Source organism: Stegastes partitus, unplaced genomic scaffold (assembly GCF_000690725.1).
Source record: "Stegastes partitus isolate 25-593 unplaced genomic scaffold, Stegastes_partitus-1.0.2 Scaffold506, whole genome shotgun sequence".
Classification (NCBI taxonomy): Eukaryota; Metazoa; Chordata; class Actinopteri; family Pomacentridae; genus Stegastes; species Stegastes partitus.
Genome location: NW_007578237.1, coordinates 34,302 through 53,796, shown reverse-complemented (window position 1 = coordinate 53,796; position 19,495 = coordinate 34,302). Strand labels below are relative to the sequence as shown.

Here is a 19,495-nt window from a genome sequence, read left to right as displayed (position 1 = left end):
GTTCTCTCCGGGTTCTCCGGCTTCCTCCCACAGTCCAGAAACATACATCCATTATCTATACACCGCTTAATCCTCACCAGGGTCATGGGGGGCTGGAGTCTATCCCAGCTGACTCAGGGTGAAGGCAGGTTCACCTGGACAGGTAACCAGTCTATCACAGGGCTACACTTAGAGACAGACAACCAAGCACACTCACATTCACACCTACGGACAATTTACAATCACCAATTAACCTCAGCATGTTTCTGGACTGTGGGAGGAAGCCGGAGAACCCGGAGAGAACCCACGCTGCACGGGGAGAACATGGAGACTCCACGCAGGAAGATCCCGGGTGTCCTCACCGGTGTGATGTATGTTGCATGTATGACTCCGACCAGTAGGGGGAGTCGCGGCACCAGTGTTTGTGTTTTGAACCTGCTGTGTATGTATAAGAAGACGATAAGTAACATAATATGACAACCGGGACGCCAACCGGCGACCTTCTAGCTGTGAGGCAACAGTGGTCCAAAAACATGCTGAGGTTAATTGGTGATTGTAAATTGTCCGTAGGTGTGAATGTGAGTGTGCTTGGTTGTCTGTCTCTAAGTGTAGCCCTGTGATAGACTGGTTACCTGTCCAGGTGAACCTGCCTTCACCCTGAGTCAGCTGGGATAGGCTCCGCCCCCCATGACCCTCGTGAGGATTAAGCGGTTTATAGATGATGGATGGATGGTTGACAACAGGGAGACACTGGTGCTTTTGAATGCAGCCTTGATTTGTGGTGTCAGTGGCCCTTTTATTGCTGCTCTGGTTTGAGGGGAGGAGCTTTTATTGTTGCAGCGTTTCCCCGAAAACGAAACCTGACCAGCAGGATGAGGAAACTACAGAGAAGCTACACTTCACTACAGAGAAGATCAGAGCTGACTGAAGTGTCTCAGTCCAGAGCAGAAGGTAGGAATCATGTCAACACCTTCTAATGTTTCTGTCTCAGTCCACCAAATGCTCAAACCTGCTTGTCTTTGAATGATTGAATATTGATTGTCTGTGTGTAGAATCTGGGCTCACGTTCGTTTTTGTGTTAAAAATCCCTGAAGAAAGTGGACCACGTCGATTTTTGGCATCGTTTTCTGTTTGCCAACCTGTGGATCATGTTCGAAGAGTCAGAACCTGAGAAATAAAGCAGCCGCAGGGTCACTGGCATGTGAATGTAGTTTGTAATGTTAAAACCCTGCTTTGGTAGAAACCAGTTACATGATGGTGCAAATGTGGTGAAATAAATCCCATGTTCCATCAACCATAACACTGCTAATGGCAGCACTTTTAATAAAATAGTTTGAAGGATTCCTCTTTTAGTCCAGTAACAATATTGTGAAGCTCTTCCAGGTGGGAGGGGCTGGTTTCTCCCTCATATCTGCTCAAAGCATGTTCAAATATTGGCCATAAATGCAAAAAAAAGTTTTAACATAAATTCCTGTGAAGGCACCATGAAGCTCCTGTTGGTGCCAGTCAGAGGAAAAATCAGCCTCTGAGGCTGAAATATAAAGATGTTCTGTCTGTTTGGAGTAGAACAGATTGTGGACTTTGTTTGACCACATTAGCACCATCATAGAACTGGTTTGTGTTCTCCCATCACAGCAGGGTTCTGCCATTAAACACCACATGCACATATCAAGGAACCTGCAAGAGTTCAGGACTCTATTTCTCCACAGCTTGGTGGAAGAAAAGATCCAAACATGGACAGCAGAAAGTGACCACGCCTGTGAGCAAAAAGCTTTTTCTTAATAGCGTACGAATGCACAGAAAAGAGATCTGATAAATATGAGATGGTCAGGCGTGGACTTTTTCAAACTTCAGTGAACTGAGGTGGAGTGACCCAGCGGTGGTTTGACATAACTTTGGACATGAATGTGGAGCCTTGATCTGTGAGAAAAATGTGGATTTAATGAATTTGTGAGGCGGTTAAATACAGTTCTACAGTGCAGAGTATTGCATATAATCATTTGCATGGATGTACCAAAGCATTTAGAACTTGTTCGGAGGAATGAGAAGCTGCACAAGAGACACAATGACGTGAAGATTGAACGGGTAGTTTGAGAATTTCACTTCTGATCTGAGAAATGAACCAAAGTCGGGAAAACAAACACTCACTCCTGCATTCTTCTTGTGAGGACTTGTGCGTTGGTGCAATGTCGCTTCATGCATTTATTTTAATTTCTCGTTCTTTACTTCCGTCTATACAACGTTCTTCTTGCATCTTAGAGGTAAATATTGAACTTTTTGTACAGTATTATTAGAATAATGTGTGCAACAGCCATGACTACTCGTCACCGTCACGTTACAGTGGAAGACTCTCCAGAGGTGGTGGTTTTAAATGTTGGTGGTGAACTAAAGGATTGAGTGTATTCACTGTATTTATTCACCCTCTTAGCTGGAAAACGTGTCGTCACAAGGAACAGAACGGGCCAATATCTCTGAGCTCGTCTAACTTTGTAGAGAGAATTGGTTTTAAAGGGAGACACGACAAACAGAATACGATGCGTTGCTCTACATTAAACTACCCAAAAGTAAAGCAGTAAAGATGAGCAGCAGGATGCAACGTACAGGGAACATTTCACTGCTCAGACTTTACTTTGGATACCTGAAGTAAATGAAGCTGGTAATGCTTTCATCCTGAAGTAGAGTTCTGAATGCAGGACTTGTACTTGTAGTGGAGTATTTTCAGAGAGCAGGATTCATACTTTTACTTCTGCTGAGGCTCTGAATACACTCACACCTAATGTCAAGCTGTACTCTTTGTTTTTATATGACCTGTGAACCTCATGACTACATCGATATAGAAATGTGCCACTCCTCCCCTCAGCTGTGCTCATCTTTGTGTTTTCATTCATTCATTGTCCCGGCTGATCAGAGAACACACAAAACACAAAACGGGACAAACAGGTATGATAGCAAAAAGCAGCTTTACTAAAACATGAATTGTTGGAGAGAAAACTAAAGGCAGCTGGAGAATCCACGTAAAAAACAAACTCAATGACTGAAGAAAATGATCCAAATCAACAGAATCCCAAAACTACAAAACTGGGAAATAAACCAGGTTAGGAGCAAATGAAAAGGAAAGACAGACGGTTTGTACTAAAAGAAGAGACCGGACAGGAGGAAACTTGTGAAGGAAGCAAAAAAGGAGGGAAACAGACAAGTGGATTTCAAAATAAAAGAGGAAGTAACTAAACAGGGATGTGGAACCTAAACACAAAAAGGACAGCACGCTGAGCTGCAGCCTTCTACCAGAGGGAGAGTCGGCCTACGTAGTGCTTTGAATCATGCTTTCATGTTAGTTTATAACCTGCTCCTGTGACCAGGGTTCCAGCTCAAACACTGAAGCTGTCTTATGCGCCTCTCTTCACTACATTCCCCCACAGAGCACTGGCAGGCTTGTTTTTTTAGCTGTAAAATGACCCACAACTCTTTACCAACCAAATGTAAAGGCTCATTGGAGCCCAGTAGAACATTGTTTTGCATAGAGCTTGACTGTGTTAGAACAGTGACTGTACCAGGAAGTAGAAAATAAACTGATGCTATCTGTGATTCCAGTTTTACCAAAAAGATAAATGAGCCTGATGGTAATGGATTGAATGTGACTGAAATGTTTTCCTTTGCAGATGGAAGATGGTGACGAGTCGATGTCAACACGTGTAATGTGACAGAAGGAGAACAGGAACCATGGGTCAGTAAAGCTGGTTTCTAAAAACGTTGTACTGATTTCTGTGTCGTCTAAATGTGTTGTTTTTCTTCTTGTATAAATAAAGTCAGTCCCCTACAGGCTGGGGAAGGGTAGGGAAGATTAAAACTAGAAAGACAGACTAACACACCGCTTGCTTTTGTTTTTGGATGAGATTTATTTACAAAATGTCAAATTCACATGGTTTTCCATCCTCCACATACGTCCCACCGTGTCCCCTGTGTTTGTCTGATTCTATTATTAGTCATCTCACCTGTTCATTCTTTGTGTCTTCCCACCGTTCAGCTGACCGACCTGAGCAGTCGCCCAAGAACTGGAGTGAATCTGACGTGAGCAACTGGCTGAGATCCATCGGAGTAAAGCAACAGTACGTAGAAAAGCTCTACGAAGAAGAAGTAGACGGACAAATCCTCCTCACGCTGAATGAGGACTTTTTGAAGTCAAAGATTTGCATGAAACTAGGGCCCGCTCATTTGATTATTCAGAAACGAGATGAGCTTCTGAAGTTACAGCAACAATGTCAGGAGAAGAAAAAGCCCTCTGGTGGCAAAACAACAGAGTTAGAGCAGAAGAGCAGTCAGAAACCGGTTCCTGCAACAAGCGAAGATCCTCCAGCGCAGACTCCTGTCAGCGATCAGGAAGTCTCAGAGGAGAAACAATGCATGCTGATTTCAAAGCAAGACTGCAAACCGCGGCCATTTGATCAAGAAGGGATTGATTTCATTTACGTAAAGCACAGAGTCCTGCAACCAGAATCCGGTGCTTTTAATCTGACGTCTCCATGCCATGAGTTTAAGTCTTTTTCTGTAGCTGCTTCGTTGGACCGCACAAGACTCCAAACCAAGTTCGCCAAAGAGGTTCTTAAATTTGCGACTGGCTGCATGAATATCAGGTCAAATGGAACAATCCACTTTGGAGTGATGGACAGCAAGGAGGATGCAGGATACGTGCACGGTGAGATAGTCGGCGTCCCTGTGACAGAGAAGGACATTTATGTAGATGCTTTGGACTACATTGAAAGGAGCTTCTCCTCTGACAAGGAGCATGTACGCCAGTGTGTCCGACCGCCACGGTTCATCGAGGTCATGGATCAACAGAGCACAGAAAGGAGGTATGTGGTAGAGGTTGACATTGTGCCCTCCATCAGCATTGTTAGGAGTAAGGTGTACGCAGTCCGTCTGCCAAACTTCAAAGAGTCAACAAACAAAGTAGAATTTGAAAAAGAAGCGATTCTGCGAAGGGTGGGTTCAAAAACAGAGCCAGTCAGCGACAAAGACCTCAGCGACTTTTACCAGAGAGTCAAAGGTCGGGATGCTCAAAGAGACGACGCAGAGAAAAACCAGTTCTTGTTCGCTCCTGAGATCTGCCAAGACCTCGGACGGAAGCTCACCATGCTGATGACGAGTGGAAAGAAATTCATCGAGACAGAAAAATGGTTCATTCTCATCACCAACAAATTCAAGCCCGATGACCTCTGCAACATCGACTGGCTGCTGAACATGAACATATTCTGCGTGTTTGATTTTGACCCAGACTCAAAGATATCAGGTCTTTGCAACAAATACCTTCAGCATCATGCTGCCAACATGCATTTTCTGCAGAACTATAAGATATCTGGTGGCACAAGCATCAAAGAATTCACCAGCCACTTGCATCTGTTTGAGCAGACTAGTTGGATCTTCTGTAATGGCCGCACTGACTTCAAAGGAAACGAAACTCCGTGTGATGAGATGACTTGGATCAAGACCAAAATGACTCTGCTGCGGGAATCTGTGTCGTTAATCAGTAAACAAATCTTGCCCAAAGGCACATTCCAGGTCATTTTTCTTGTCACATCACCAGTTGAGAAACCTCTCCTGCACACCTTTTATGAGTTTTTCACAGACATGGAAGGCCATGAAGACATCGTCTGCATCTGTGAATCGGAGAAAAACTTCCAGAAGTGGCAAAGCTTTGCAGAGGGTTCGTGTGGAAAACAAGCTGTCGACAATTCCAGTGTTGTTGGGATGAAAATGAGTCACATTAATGCAACTCTGCAGAATGTGCAACCTGTGAAAGCTTGTGCCAAGAAGCACTTGCCAGTCTTTGTGAAAGGGAAATGTCTCCTTGAAACATACGAAGAGGAACAGATGTATTCTCTGGAAATCCTGACGGTCGATCATTGTGATGAAACGAGCGATGACTTCATCGAGGAGGAGAAGGCAAACATCGAAAGCCAGTTCCTCCGCGGTGGGAGAGTGACCTGGTTGAACTTCTGGCTTGCCGAGCACAAGTATGTTGGCGAGGTAGTTGAAAGAGATGCCTATCACGAAACGTCCAAACTTCTCAAAGATGCTTTGAAAAACAACGCAGATCAGACTCCAGTGAATATTATCAACATCTACCATCACCCAGGAAGCGGTGGAAGCACGGTGGCAAGACAAGTGCTGTGGAACAACAGGGAGGAGCTGAGGTGTGCCGTTGTGAAGCCTTCGTACTCGGCTGCTCTTGTTGCACAACATGCAGTTGAACTAAGAGAATATGAAGAAACGGATCCACAGAGGTGCCTTCCTGTGCTGCTCCTCATTGAAGACTCAGAAAAAGAATATCTAGACGATCTCAGGAATGAACTAGAGGTTGCCATTAACAGCAAGCAGATCCAGTATGGAACTCTGTGTTTCATTCTGTTGAGCTGCAGACGTTCTCATGATCCAGAGAGGAAATGCAAAGAGTCTCCGTTAAAGAACGTGTCTGTCACTCACAAGCTATCAACTCAAGAGAAGAGAAAGTTTGCAGGAAAACGAAAGGAACTGGAGGCACTTGGATATGAGGCTGATTTCATCCTGACGTTTGTTTTGATGAGTGAAGGCTTCTCTGTGGATTACGTTCAGAAGTTTGTGCAACATTTGCTGCAAGACATTGACCACCGATCTGTGGTCACTCGCCTCATTCACTACGTAGCCTTGCTGAACACGTATGTTCAAAACTCTTTCATGTCTCAGTCCCACTGTGAAGCTCTGCTGGACTTAACCATTCGGTTGGAGAGATTTCGCCAACATACGTTTGAGAAATCCCTCAGTGATCAGGCTAAACTAGTCTTCTTGCACCTCAGAGATGAAAAGACGCACATTGAATCGATCAGAATCATCCACCCTCTAGTGGCGAAAGAAATTCTTCAGCAACTTTTGGGAAGCCATAAGACCCAAAGCAGTTTGGCGATGGAACTGCTCTGTGAGAATGTGCTTTTCGAGCACAGATTTGGAAGAGATGAGTATCTGACTTTCTTGAGACACCTTTTTCTGAGGCGAGCCAGAATAAGCAAAGGGGATGAATATGATAGTTTCTTCTCTCCTCTCATTGATCATGTGCGTGAAAACGAGAAAAGCCCAGAAAAAGCAATTGAGCTCCTCAAGGAGGCATTCGAGCGTTTCCACGAAGATCCATTCTTTGCACAACAACTTGCTCGTCTTCATTATACTTATGAAAAGTTTGATGAGGCAAAACACTGGGCAGAGACAGCAGCTAGACAGCTGCCCAACAACTCATACATCCTCGACACAAAAGGGCAGGTCTACAGGAAATGGTTCAATGCAAAATGCAAGGCAATCGACAACATCGCAAAGACACCCCAAAACACTGCGCATGCTGTGGAGACTGCACTGAAAGCCCTGGAGTGTTTTCAAGAATGTGAGAAAGCAGCTGACGCTGATATGGAGAACATCAATAGTTCAGGGTTCTTCTCTGAAGTTGAGGTTGGGTGCAGCCTGCTCAAGCTGATCTCCTCATTGCAAGTGTTTGCAAATAGAGTCAATGGTCATTCTGAATGTATGAGGTACCTGTTAACGGGTTACATTCCTGAGGAAGTTGAAGACGCTTGGCAACCATTTCATGACCGTTTGAAAAAACTTCACAGTACAATGCAGGATGCCCTGGAATGGATCTCAGAGGACCTCAGTTACTGGCAGACAGACATTGGTGCAGATGAAGAAGAGACACCTGAACGTCCTGAAGAGAAGATCAGCCATCCGCTAATGTGGTTGGCCAAAAAATCTTGTGAGTACGGGAAGTACTTCAGTGGAGCATATTCTACCGCACTTCTACGAGACGGGAAGTCCATCCCAGACAACCTCACTCCTTTCCAGAAACGCATGATCATCTATCATCTTGGTGGTGGCAACATCATATCCATCCTCTCCAAGCTGACCGACGAAAGTAATGGAGTAACTCTTCTCGAGAGTATCCTTTCTCTCTACCCCAGCAATCCAGAAGCCGCCAGATTTGGTCAAAAGGATATCATCAATTACATCGTGTCCCACATCTCTCTGTACTGTCTGTCACCACAAACTCCAAAGGTTGTTCCTCTGAAAAATCTGCAGGCGCTTTGTCGTCAGTTTCCATCCGATAAAAGCAGATGTTTGCCAAGTGCCCTGTTCCTGCTCACTTTGCTGTTCTGGCCAGAAGATCATGACTCAGACCGCGAGAAAGAAAGCAAATATGAAATTGTGCAGTCGGCTGTGGAACACCTGGAGAAAGGTTACTGGACCAAAATGAAAGACATTCCTCAGCGCAAAAAAAGGATCTACACCCATTTCTTTCTGGGAAATGGAACTGGGTTGGATAAATTTGTCCACAAGAGAAAGTTCCAGAGAATCACAAAGGGCTTCTCAGTCTCTGAGAAACGCATGAAGTGGTTTCGGGGCGAAGCGTTGAAGATGCCCGAGATCACCGTGATGCTGAAACGCGTTTCCGGATGGACCGAAGACAGAGCCGTTTTCCTTGAAGGCCCTAAGAAGAAGAAGTTCAGCATCCTGCCTCTATACGTGCCCTCAGTGCCTCACAGTAATGAAAACATCACCTTCAACCTGGGGTTCACTTTCAGAGGCCCGGTGGCCTGCAACATCATCGTCAATGAGTAGTCTGTTTGCAGAGCGACTGTATGTCAGCGACTGCATCACCGAGAGCAGGAAGAGATGATCAACTCAGGCCATGTGTTGGCTGCTCATTCAGTCAAATGTTTTTTAAAAGACACAACTAAAATGTTGGATATGTGGATTTTGCATTGTTTTGTAAGATGTGAGATGAACTGAAATGTATTTTTGTCAGTTTTCTAGTGTGTTTTCAAGCGTAGTCGAACAAAGCAAAGTGAAAAAAATATTGACCACAGTTTGTGTGTACATATGGATTTATTTAGCCTGGACTGATCTACTGCTCAGTGCTTCTTTAAGTGCCTGATTACATCTATATCTAGAATAGTTTTTATTTTCAGATTGTTTTTCCACTTCAGATAGCGTGCACTGTACAGCTGGCATCAAAACGCAGTTTGTGCTTGGATTTTGTGACTTGTTCACATTTTTAGGAAACTGAATGCTGTTAAACAGAAAAACAAACTCTTCCAGCTATGCCAAGAAAAGCAGCACGTGAACAAATGTGTGACTTGATTCTAATCTTCTGTATTTTCAAGGATAATTTGGGGAACAAATGAAAAAAAAAAAAAACGAACAAAAACAGAAGAAACCCCAGCGTGTATCAGTGTTTTAACATTGGGTTAAGAGCAATGCAAACTTTGACAGTATGTTTGTTTTTGAGATAAAGCTGAAAAAAAAAAGACAATTACTGTGTATCCTTTGTTTTATTTTACTTTGAAATAATTGAAAAAATGTTGTTTTTAAGTGTAAGGGCAATAATTCCCAGTGCTTCGGCATCTTTTATGTTACATGGCTAAAATATGTGGCTTTAAGGATTTCAAAACATCTTATAAATGACTATTTCTTCTCCACAAAGCTTTGTGATGGAGCCAGATTTAGTCAGGTTATTCAATACAAGATTAGACAAACTAATACAGAACCAATGCTCCCAGGTTAGAGGTGTCAGTTATTAAAATGTGTTAACAAATCAAATAGTTTTAAATGAATGCACATAGTAACATATAAAGTAGGATTAGCTCATTAGTGGCGATAAGTACTAATGCAATATTCTGGAGGTCAGAACCTGGTGTAGAAATGGTCAGATTCATATTGTATTACGCTACATTAATGATCGATTATTAAGAAATGATGACTCCAATAGTGTGGGTTTTGTCTGTAGTATAGGGGAAATCATCACATTAAGAATGCGGATTTGAATAACTTTGATATAATTTGGTGCTAAATGCGACACATTTTACTTCCTGGCTTTAAATTTTAACGTTTTATTCCTGAAAACTTACTTTAAAAAAAAAAGCGAAATGTAAATAATGTTGTAGTAGTTTCGAGCACTTTTGTCCCAGGTTGCTTGCCGTAGCTTTAGCATTAGCCTGCTTGTTGCTATCATGGATTAGCTCCTTCGGCGGCCTGTTACTGCCGTGAGCTGTTCGGTTATTGTCGGTATGTGAACGCGCATGCTCAGTGAGCAGCGGCGGGTTTCTGCCGCCGGCTGTGGTTCCGCTTCCAGGAGCAGAAAACGGCTCCCAACATGTCGTCCGGTTCCACCGGAGCTGTGCTGCTGCTGCTCGCCTTCTCTCTGTTGGCGTGTTTATGCCTCCACTACGTGTCCAGGCTCGAGTCCGGACCGGTTCGGTGGGTTCACGACGAGCAGCGCGAGCTCTCAGCACACCAACGGCTCGTTTATGAGGCAGCAGGGCGGCAGAACACTTCCGGGAGGGCTGTGCACCCGCAAACATCCGGGGTTTACGGAGACCGTGAATGCACCATGGCCCCAGAGGCTCGGTTCGACTGCGGCAGAGACCGGAGCCTGACCCGGGGGGAGTGCGAGGGGAGGGGGTGCTGCTACGCCCCTCTGGCCGGGTCTGCAGGCCCACCCTGGTGCTTCTACCCCCGGCTGTACCCGGGCTACACCATGGGCCCCCTGACGCCCACCGCCCGGGGCCAGACCGCCTCCCTGACCCGCAGACAGCCCTCCTATCTGCCCAGAGACGTGTCCAGTCTGAGGCTGGAGGTGACAGAGGAGACCGCAGGCTGCCTGCACCTCACTGTAGGTACACACAGCCCCAGATAGAGCCACATGTCACAACAACAACAACAACAACAACAACAACAACAACAACAAGGCTGGTCAGTCCAAACCAGAGAAGAAAAAGTGCAGCAATAAAGTGAACGTGGTTAAAGATTTTCAAAATGAATCAACACAACATCAGTTAAAAAAGTCAAAGAGCTGAAAATGCCGTATTCAGGTAGAGGACCGTAAACACAGCAAATATAAAAACAAGGCCAGCAGTAGTCATAGAGCAGAAATACTTTATTGATCCACAGGAGACATCAGCAGGACGATCACCACGGTACGAATAAACAAGACACATATACTGGAAATATAAGAAATATCAAATATAAGATGTATAAGTAGAAAATGTGCAATAAGGCGTAAAATACACTGATTGAAAATGTTTTTAAGTGGAAAAGGCACCGTACAGCGTCAGAGGCTTAATATGGAAATATACAGGAAGTCAGGAAGTTAAAGTTCTGCCAACATCAGTGCAACAAATGCAACTGCAAAAACAACACAGATCATTATTATTATAGCATATCATGTTATACGTATATAATATGGAATTAGAATAAGGTAGTGGATAAATAAGTTGTAAAAGAGGGTATAAACAAAAACATAAATAACATGTACAAACATAAATTAGACAATAAAAGTAGAAAAGCAACCCTATAAAACAGAAGATTAACGTAGTTTTCCTGCAGGAGTAAAATACAGTGTATTGTTAACTGGTGGAGAAAACAAAGGTGGTGCTGGGCTCCTGATGTTTCCTCTGTATGTGTACAAATCACATGTTGGTGAACATTTACTTGAACTCTTAAGGCCTCTCATGTGAGCAGAGTCTGATGTGTGTCAGGTAATAAAAACGTTCCAGGTTTGGTTTTTTTTTTAGCAACAAATCCACTTTCCCGTCTTTTCTTGTCAGAATCACTAAAAACATGGAGCCTGGCTTCCAGCAGCCGCCACACATCAGCTTCTACTGACCTCAGAGTCCTCAAAGTTCATGAGACGTCGACCAAAGACTGTACTTTAGTAGGAAAAGTAGATACATCCAAAAATATACACCGACAGGAACATCTTGGGGACACAATACCAGCCTGGTTTTTGCACTTGTTTTCCATTTTCAAGGGGCAATAATTAAGATTTGGCCTCTGTGTCCTCACCACATGTCATGGCTCTGGGAGTTCTACTTCAGGTGTAAACCCAAATTAGATTCTCAAAATTCAGCCAAATATTTGACAATAAAGTCTGAACAAAATCTGAGAGGATGTTTTCTGTTTTCTAATTTTTGTTTGATTTTACCAAAATTAAAATGTTCAATTTTCACATGTTTGTTCACCAACTTTGTTTCACCTACTTAAATAAAGTAAATAAATCAATATTTATTCAGATTTTTCAGTGTTTTGCAGTTTATGTCTTTATCTGTGATTTATGAATTTCATAATTTTTTGCTCTTTTCTCAGCGTTCTTTAGAAATAAAACCCAGCGCTGTGAATCTGTGGAGCGATAATTTAAATGTTGTTCTTATGTATTCATCCGCTCTGCTTAAGCTGAAGGACGCAGCGTCTCAGCGGTATGAAGTTCATCTTCCAGGTGGAATTCCTGAGAGCAGAGCTGATAACCAGAGCGTCCTCTACGCCACCGAGTACCGGTCGGACCCGTTCGGCTTCATAGTGCGACGAAGATCAAACGGGAGAGTCATGTGAGTGGTTCTGTTCAGTGTTAATTCATTTATCACAGTGAAGCCAGCCTGCTTCGTCCCTCCGTTCATAATCCTACAGTTTTCTCTGCTTGCAGAGTTTTCCTCTCATCCAGCTCAGGGTTTACAGCACGTGTTCCCACTGCTTCTGCTTTTAATACGTCAATAACACAAAGTTTACTGCATAAATAAATCCCACCAGCTGACATGAAAATCCGTCTTATTCACTTCACATGTCAGTGGTTTTAATGTTGTGGCTGATCGGTGTAATGTCGTGCCACCTGGATTATAAAAACCTCATTTTATTACACTTTGTACAGTTTATGCCTATTTATAGTACATTTTACGCTGTATATATGGTTTATTGTGCATATTGAGCATCAGGGCTGCAGGTGTCTCAGTGGTTAGCACCGTGGCCTCACAGCTAGAAGGTCGCCGGTTGGCATCCCGGTGAGGACACCCGGGATCTTCCTGCGTGGAGTCTCCATGTTCTCCCCGTGCAGCGTGGGTTCTCTCCGGGTTCTCCGGCTTCCTCCCACAGTCCAGAAACATGCTGAGGTTAATTGGTGATTGTAAATTGTCCGTAGGTGTGAATGTGAGTGTGCTTGGTTGTCTGTCTCTAAGTGTAGCCCTGTGATAGACTGGTTACCTGTCCAGGTGAACCTGCCTTCACCCTGAGTCAGCTGGGATAGGCTCCGCCCCCCATGACCCTGGTGAGGATTAAGGTGTAGAGATGAAGAATGGATGCTGAGCATCAGAGGCACTAAAAGTCTCCTGTATCGCCCTCTGAGTCATGGATTTGTCCTCTGCCCAGAATGAACACCACCGTCGCCCCTCTGCTGTTTGCTGATCAGTACCTGCAGCTCTCCACCACGCTGGCCTCCTCCCTGGTGTCCGGCCTCGGAGAACATTACACCTCCATCCTCCTGGACCTCAACTGGACCTCTCTGACTCTGTGGAACAGAGACATGGCGCCGCATGTGAGTTTTGTTTCTTCTCCCTGTGATGAACAACCCAGAAGGGAAGAATCCACATGTTACTGATGTTGGTGATGGAAAATAAAACGTGTGCTGCCCGCTGTCCCTGTAGAACATCCATCCATCCAACCATTATCTATACACCGCTTAATCCTCACTAGGGTCATGGGGGGCGGAGCCTATCCCAGCTGACTCAGGGTGAAGGCAGGTTCACCTGGACAGGTAACCAGTCCCTGTAGAACAGTCTTTCTTAAACACACCGTCAAACCCGTTCAGAAACACGAGCTGTTTGTGGAGCTTTTCTTGTTCGTAAACACCCAGACAGCTTTTTATTTCTAAGATAGTTCAGCCAAATTGAATTATTTTAGACGCGTTGTGCATCCCACATATCTGGTGTTTTTGGACACTTTGGGATTTCTGTGAGGACTTTTGTAGGATTGAACAAATTTGTCATCCAGCAGGAGACTGATTGAGGTGAGGTTACCTGAACTGACAGGGCTGAAGGCAGGAAACAGACACGACACACCAACTAAATAAAAGACAAACGTCATCATTAAGAGTTCGTTGAGGGCCAAAAACATAAAATAAGATTAGTCTTGAGGCTGGTCCTCCAATAAAAGTCACCAAAATCTGTTTTTTAAGTTGTCGAGGGTGTAAAGTGGAAGTTTATATCACGAAATCAGAGGAGGTGCAAGGACAGAACTAGGAAAATCTGATCCTACAAGGCCCCTAAAAGTTATTTTATTAGAGTAAAAATAACTCAGATTAAACAACCAGTGATGGATAATACCAGATGTTTTTGTTTTAAGGCCTCCAAGGACAGAAAATGTTGCAGAAAATAATTTTCAGTTGGCAAAAGCAAAACAATAAATTCAGTTTGAGTGTGTTGCTCCAATAGAAGTCATTAAATCTGGTATTTACGTTGTCGGGGCTGTTAAATGAAACGCTGCATCACAGAATCAAAACATGGTCCTGAAGTCAGTCACTGGATCATTTTCTCTCCAGGCCCCTAAAAGTTGTTTTATTTGAGTTAAAGCGACTCCGACTAGACAGCGGTGATGGTAACCGTGGGTGTGTCTCTACAGGCCGACGCCAACCTCTACGGCTCACATCCGTTCTACGTCGTGCAGGAAGACGACGGCTTCGCTCACGGAGTTTTCCTTCTCAACAGCAACGCAATCGGTGCCGACCCGTCTGATCCACAACACACACGGTTTAGTTTACATTTCCACGAATGTTTCCAGCCAACAAGGACACTAATGGTTAACAACCGTCTTCCCAGAGGTGATGCTGCAGCCGGCGCCTGCTCTGACCTGGGTGTCCACCGGAGGGATCCTGGATCTCTACATTTTCTTGGGTCCTGACGCCCACAGCGTCATACGACAGTACCTCAGCATCATCGGTACGCCCTCTACGTGTGTGAGTGACGTTCAGTGACACCTGTCAGAGCAGTAACAGCATTTGGAGCTCGTACCTCAGGTCGTTTTTAAGTGCAAAACTTGTACAAGCCTGTCAGTGCATGTGAAGGAACCCTGTGGCAACCTGGATAAAAAAGGGAAAAGTGTTTCAGTGTTGTGGTTTCTCTGCTCCCAGGACGTCCCATGATGCCTCCCTACTGGTCGCTGGGCTTCCACCTGTGTCGCTGGGGCTACACAACATCCAACACGACCCGCAGAGTCGCACAACGCATGCACGACGCCAACCTTCCCCTGGCAAGTACAGGTCACAGGACGGGATTATTCAGGCGCTTTGCTGTGTTGTAGATGTAATTTTAAATGGATTTAATGAAGCTAAACATTGATTTAAATGAGTCCAGCCGTCACCTGGCTGATCCCGTCCCCACCGTGCTGCTTTGTTTGCTTTCTAGGACGTTTTCTAAATGTTTAATTTTTATGTTTTATTGAGTATATGAGAATCTGAATTCCTGATGAGTGCATTTATTGTGTAATACTCTGATCATCTGTCTTCTCTTTTCCTCTCCACCAGGACGTGCAGTGGAATGACCTGGACTACGCAAACAAGCGCAGGGTGTTCACCTTCGACCCGTGGCGATTCGGAGACCTCCCGGAGACGGTGGACGGGTTTCACCAGAGAGGCATGAAGTACATCCTGATCCTGGTGCGACGCCTTTCAGAATAAGAGCTGCTGGTTTTCATTTACATTTTTTTGCATTTCAACTCAAGTCACAAGTACAGTTCTCTAAATGAGAAAGCATTAGTGATGCTCTGCCAGCAGATGGCAGCAAAAATGAGCCTTTCTGTCCCGGTTTGTGTCTCAGGACCCGGGGATCAGCAGCACCGGCGCCCCTGGAACTTACCCGCCCTTCGACGACGGACTGAAACGAGATGTGTTTATAAAAAATGCAACAGGAGGCATTCTGATAGGGAAGGTTGGACTTTGTTTTCTGATGCTGTTATTTGAGGTGTGTGCAGGTTGTGTGTATCCTCTGTTAACCGGGGCGTGGCTGCTGCTCTGTGCCTACAGGTCTGGCCCGGCCCGACCGCCTTCCCCGACTTCACCAACCCAGAGACCAGGCAGTGGTGGGAGGACTGCATCAGAGCGTTTTACGCCAAAGTTCCCGTGGACGGTCTGTGGATTGTATGTAGACGCAGTTGTTGAGTTTGATTTGCACCTTCACACTCACAAGAACACTAACTTATGGTGATGTTTTGTTCCCTCCTGCTCCACCAGGACATGAATGAACCGGCCAGCTTCGTGCAGGGCTCGGTGGAGGGTTGTCCTGATAGCGATCTAGAGAACCCGCCCTACACGCCCAGTACGTGTTCGAGGTTTATCGGTTACACATTTACGCTCAGGTTATACGAGTGCATTTATGGATATTGCTGATAACACACTTGTCACGCAGCCTGAGTGTGTCCCTGATTGTCAACAGAGGTGGTTGGAGGTCGGCTGAACTCGGGGACTCTGTGCATGTCAGCTCAGCAGAAGGCCTCCTCTCACTACAACCTGCACAATCTGTACGGACTCACAGAAGCTCACGCCACGCACAGGTTGGGCCCAGAAATAACGAGATGCCAGAACACTATGAGCAGGCGGTTGCATGCAGGAGGGCGGCTTCGTAGCACAGAGATAAAACAGTTAAACGCTTATCAATGGTTCCACCGACTCGTCGTAAAAGTCTTGGAAAGTAGGACAGCAGTGTTTAACTGTAGGTCACTGGAATGAAACTGAGCTCTGGTCTGGTCACCAGGATTTAAAATGTCAAATCTGAGTGGAGTCAGGAAATGAATAATACAGTCATCGTACAGGTGACGTTGTTAAAGGCAAACTCAGGAAACCCCTTTTTGCTTTTGATGCATTTGATTAATTTCAATAATATATTACTGCTCTAGAATTAATTTGATTTATTTATTTCTCTATTTACACATTAGTTGATTAGATTTATTCGTCGCTCTTCTTAGAACTAATTCTGTTTATTGATTTCTGTATTTATCAGAAATCAGAAAGCGTTTTACTGTGGTACACAACGTTAACAAGACAGGCAACAAATACAGGATCTAGATCTAAGAAATCTAAATAAAACGTGTAAAAGAAAAGTATAAAAGAACGACGTAAATAAGACGTGCTGTGAAGAGAGACCGGACCTAAAGCAGACAGTTTAAATGACAATACAACACTGCACATGGAGTGGAAGCTGAAGGTTTATTCACCTGTTTACATGTTTTAGTTCATTGTTTATTACTTTTTTGTTTTTATTATTTCCTTACTCTGTTTTTATGAAGTTTGACTTTTATTTTGACCCCCAGCTATCTGTCTGTCTGTATTTTAATTATGGGTATTTTATTTTATTCATTTATTTTATTTTGTCTCATAAGGTGTTTCCTTATTTTACGTGTGATCTCCGACAGCGTTCCCCTGTTTAGGATTCCTTCGTTTATAACCTTGTTTGCATGTTTATGCAGCTGTGAAGCTCTTTGTGTTGGTCTGGTCTGTATTAAAGCTGCCATATTAATGACGTGTCTGCTCAGCGCTCTCCTGGCGGTCCGGAGGAAGCGCCCCTTCGTCCTGTCTCGCTCCTCGTATCCCGGCATCGGACGCTTCTCTGGGGTTTGGACGGGAGACGTGAGAAGTGACTGGGAGCAGCTTCGGCTCTCTGTTCCTGGTGAGGAGATGTAGTTTGTGAAACCGCTCTACGTTCTCACAGATGTGTGAACGCATGCGATGGCTGCTCAGTTTTTCATAGAGCTGTGATCAGCAGCTGTGTGGTTTGACGTTGGGATGGATTCGACTGATTTCTTGCACTTCCTGTTGCTCCCCAGCGGTGCTGCAGTTCGGCCTGTTCGGCGTTCCTCTGGTGGGAGCAGATGTCTGCGGCTTCGAAGGCGACACCACCGAGGAGCTGTGTGTTCGATGGATGCAGCTCGGCGCCTTCTACCCGTTTATGAGGAACCACAACGACAAACCCAACGCTGTGAGAGACCGTCTGTCTGTCTGTCTGTGTTCTATCTGCTTATGTTCTTTTAGCGTCATTGCACAGTTGACAGTAAAATCAACCAGCATCCCATCAGTGAATTCACACAATCAGACATTTTCGGGGTGCCGTAAGAAACGTGCAGATTTAAAATATGCGGGTCATTCCACCTCAGAACGAACAACGTTCACACCTCACCATCTCCTGTTTGTCTGATGTTTTTCTGTGCATGTTATTTAATGAAACGTGTAAAATCTGGGGTCAAACCTAACATTAGTGTTAGTTAGAAATTCTTCTTCATGTCAACCTGTGGACTGATGCTCTAAGAGCCATAGCTGGATCAAATATGTGGATGGAGTCCTGAAATGCTGCAGGTTCATTGATACCTACATGTGGTCTCCAATGGTAAAACCCTGCCTTGGTAGAAGAACACTAACCACTGATATGATGGTGTAAATTTGGTTTAAAAAAATAAAAAAAAAAGGACATTTATTCCGATGTTCCACCAACCATAAAACCTTTATTTTTATGATTAAATTATTATTATTTTGTACAAAGAAATGCGTTTTTGAGGTCCTAAACGTACTTGAAAATGCACAAAACTTGGCACACACATCAGACTCAGTGAAAAATTTTATAATTAGGGGAAAATACACACTTCAATTGAAAAATGGCTCAACAGCGCCACCTGGAAAATTACAAAAAAAGTGCCCCCAAACACACTTTCACGTGGAGCCATGAAATTCAGCACACACGTGTAACATGCCGAGACACACAAAAAAGCCTCAAGAACACATACTCAAAACTCAACAGGAAGTCGGCCATTTTGTTAAAAATGGCGGCTTGTGGCCGAAAATGGCCATTTTTGGCCATTTTCAAAATCGATCTCCTCCTACAGGGAACGTCGTACAACCTGAAATTTGGCCAGCACAAACTACAGGAGGTGGTGATTAAAAGTTATCAAAATGCTCCGCAAAAGTCTGACGGCGTGGAAATGGCGGCCCGTGCAATTTCGATCAATGGCCGTTTTGGCCATTTCTGTGGTGTTTCCAGCATTCAACGGAGTCCCGTCGGAAGAGCGTTTCACCTACAGCTACAAGATTCGGTGGGCATGTGTAGCAGGTCAGGACGCACAAAAAAGTCAGTCAGTGCCAAGCCCTGAACCCAACAGGAAGTCCGCCATTTTGAAAAAAATACAGTCAGAATTTTGCGATTTTCACTCATTTTTGTCTCCTCCTAGGGGGTAAGTTGCACACACCTGAAATTTGGCCAGCACAATCTAGAGGACGTGGTGATTGAAAGTTATTGAAACGCTCTGCAAAAGTCTGATTCGCTCAAAATGGCGGCCTGTAGAATTTCGCCAAAACGCCATAAAACGCCGTTAAATGGGACGTGCTGTGTAACTTACCTGTATGTGCTCCGCTCTGACTGAAGCTGTACACGTGTGCTCTGAGTCCTGCCACAGCGTGTTCAATGTGCACACTGACTGTCTCAGTCGCACTGCTGCGAGAAGCCAGCCGTCAAATGCTGCTTGCGGCTTTAATTATTTTTACCTTTTCCATTTTTTGTCCATTTGTGGCCAATAATTGATCGTGTACTGAGCAGGTATGAGAGTGAAACCACTCTGTCCCAACTGGAAGAGTTTTACAATGCTGTTGCTGGACATCAGGAAAAACACTGGTTTTCTAACTCATGTATTCACAGATAACTTC

The 19,495-nt window shown here is 44.5% G+C and overlaps 2 protein-coding genes across 2 annotated transcripts in view; both read left to right on the top strand.

The window, feature by feature from the left end:
- Nucleotides 1-676: 676 nt before the first annotated feature.
- Nucleotides 677-9,300, top strand: samd9l (sterile alpha motif domain containing 9 like). Its single transcript, XM_008287539.1, has 3 exons — nt 677-930; nt 3,639-3,703; nt 4,004-9,300. The coding sequence occupies exons 2-3, from the start codon at nt 3,700-3,702 to the stop codon at nt 8,611-8,613; spliced, it is 4,614 nt and encodes a 1,537-aa protein (XP_008285761.1). The 5' UTR covers nt 677-930; nt 3,639-3,699; the 3' UTR covers nt 8,614-9,300.
- A 508-nt stretch (nt 9,301-9,808) lies between these two features.
- gaa (alpha glucosidase) overlaps nt 9,809-19,495 on the top strand; it is a 12,523-nt gene continuing 2,836 nt past the window's right edge. The window contains exons 1-13 of the mRNA XM_008287540.1: nt 9,809-10,666; nt 12,226-12,377; nt 13,189-13,354; nt 14,437-14,533; nt 14,634-14,753; nt 14,945-15,063; nt 15,338-15,469; nt 15,630-15,740; nt 15,836-15,949; nt 16,043-16,127; nt 16,245-16,362; nt 17,341-17,474; nt 17,632-17,783. Coding sequence (XP_008285762.1) covers nt 10,148-10,666; nt 12,226-12,377; nt 13,189-13,354; nt 14,437-14,533; nt 14,634-14,753; nt 14,945-15,063; nt 15,338-15,469; nt 15,630-15,740; nt 15,836-15,949; nt 16,043-16,127; nt 16,245-16,362; nt 17,341-17,474; nt 17,632-17,783 — 2,019 coding nt within the window. The 5' untranslated portion in view covers nt 9,809-10,147. The remainder of the gene's footprint in view (nt 10,667-12,225; nt 12,378-13,188; nt 13,355-14,436; nt 14,534-14,633; nt 14,754-14,944; nt 15,064-15,337; nt 15,470-15,629; nt 15,741-15,835; nt 15,950-16,042; nt 16,128-16,244; nt 16,363-17,340; nt 17,475-17,631; nt 17,784-19,495) is intronic.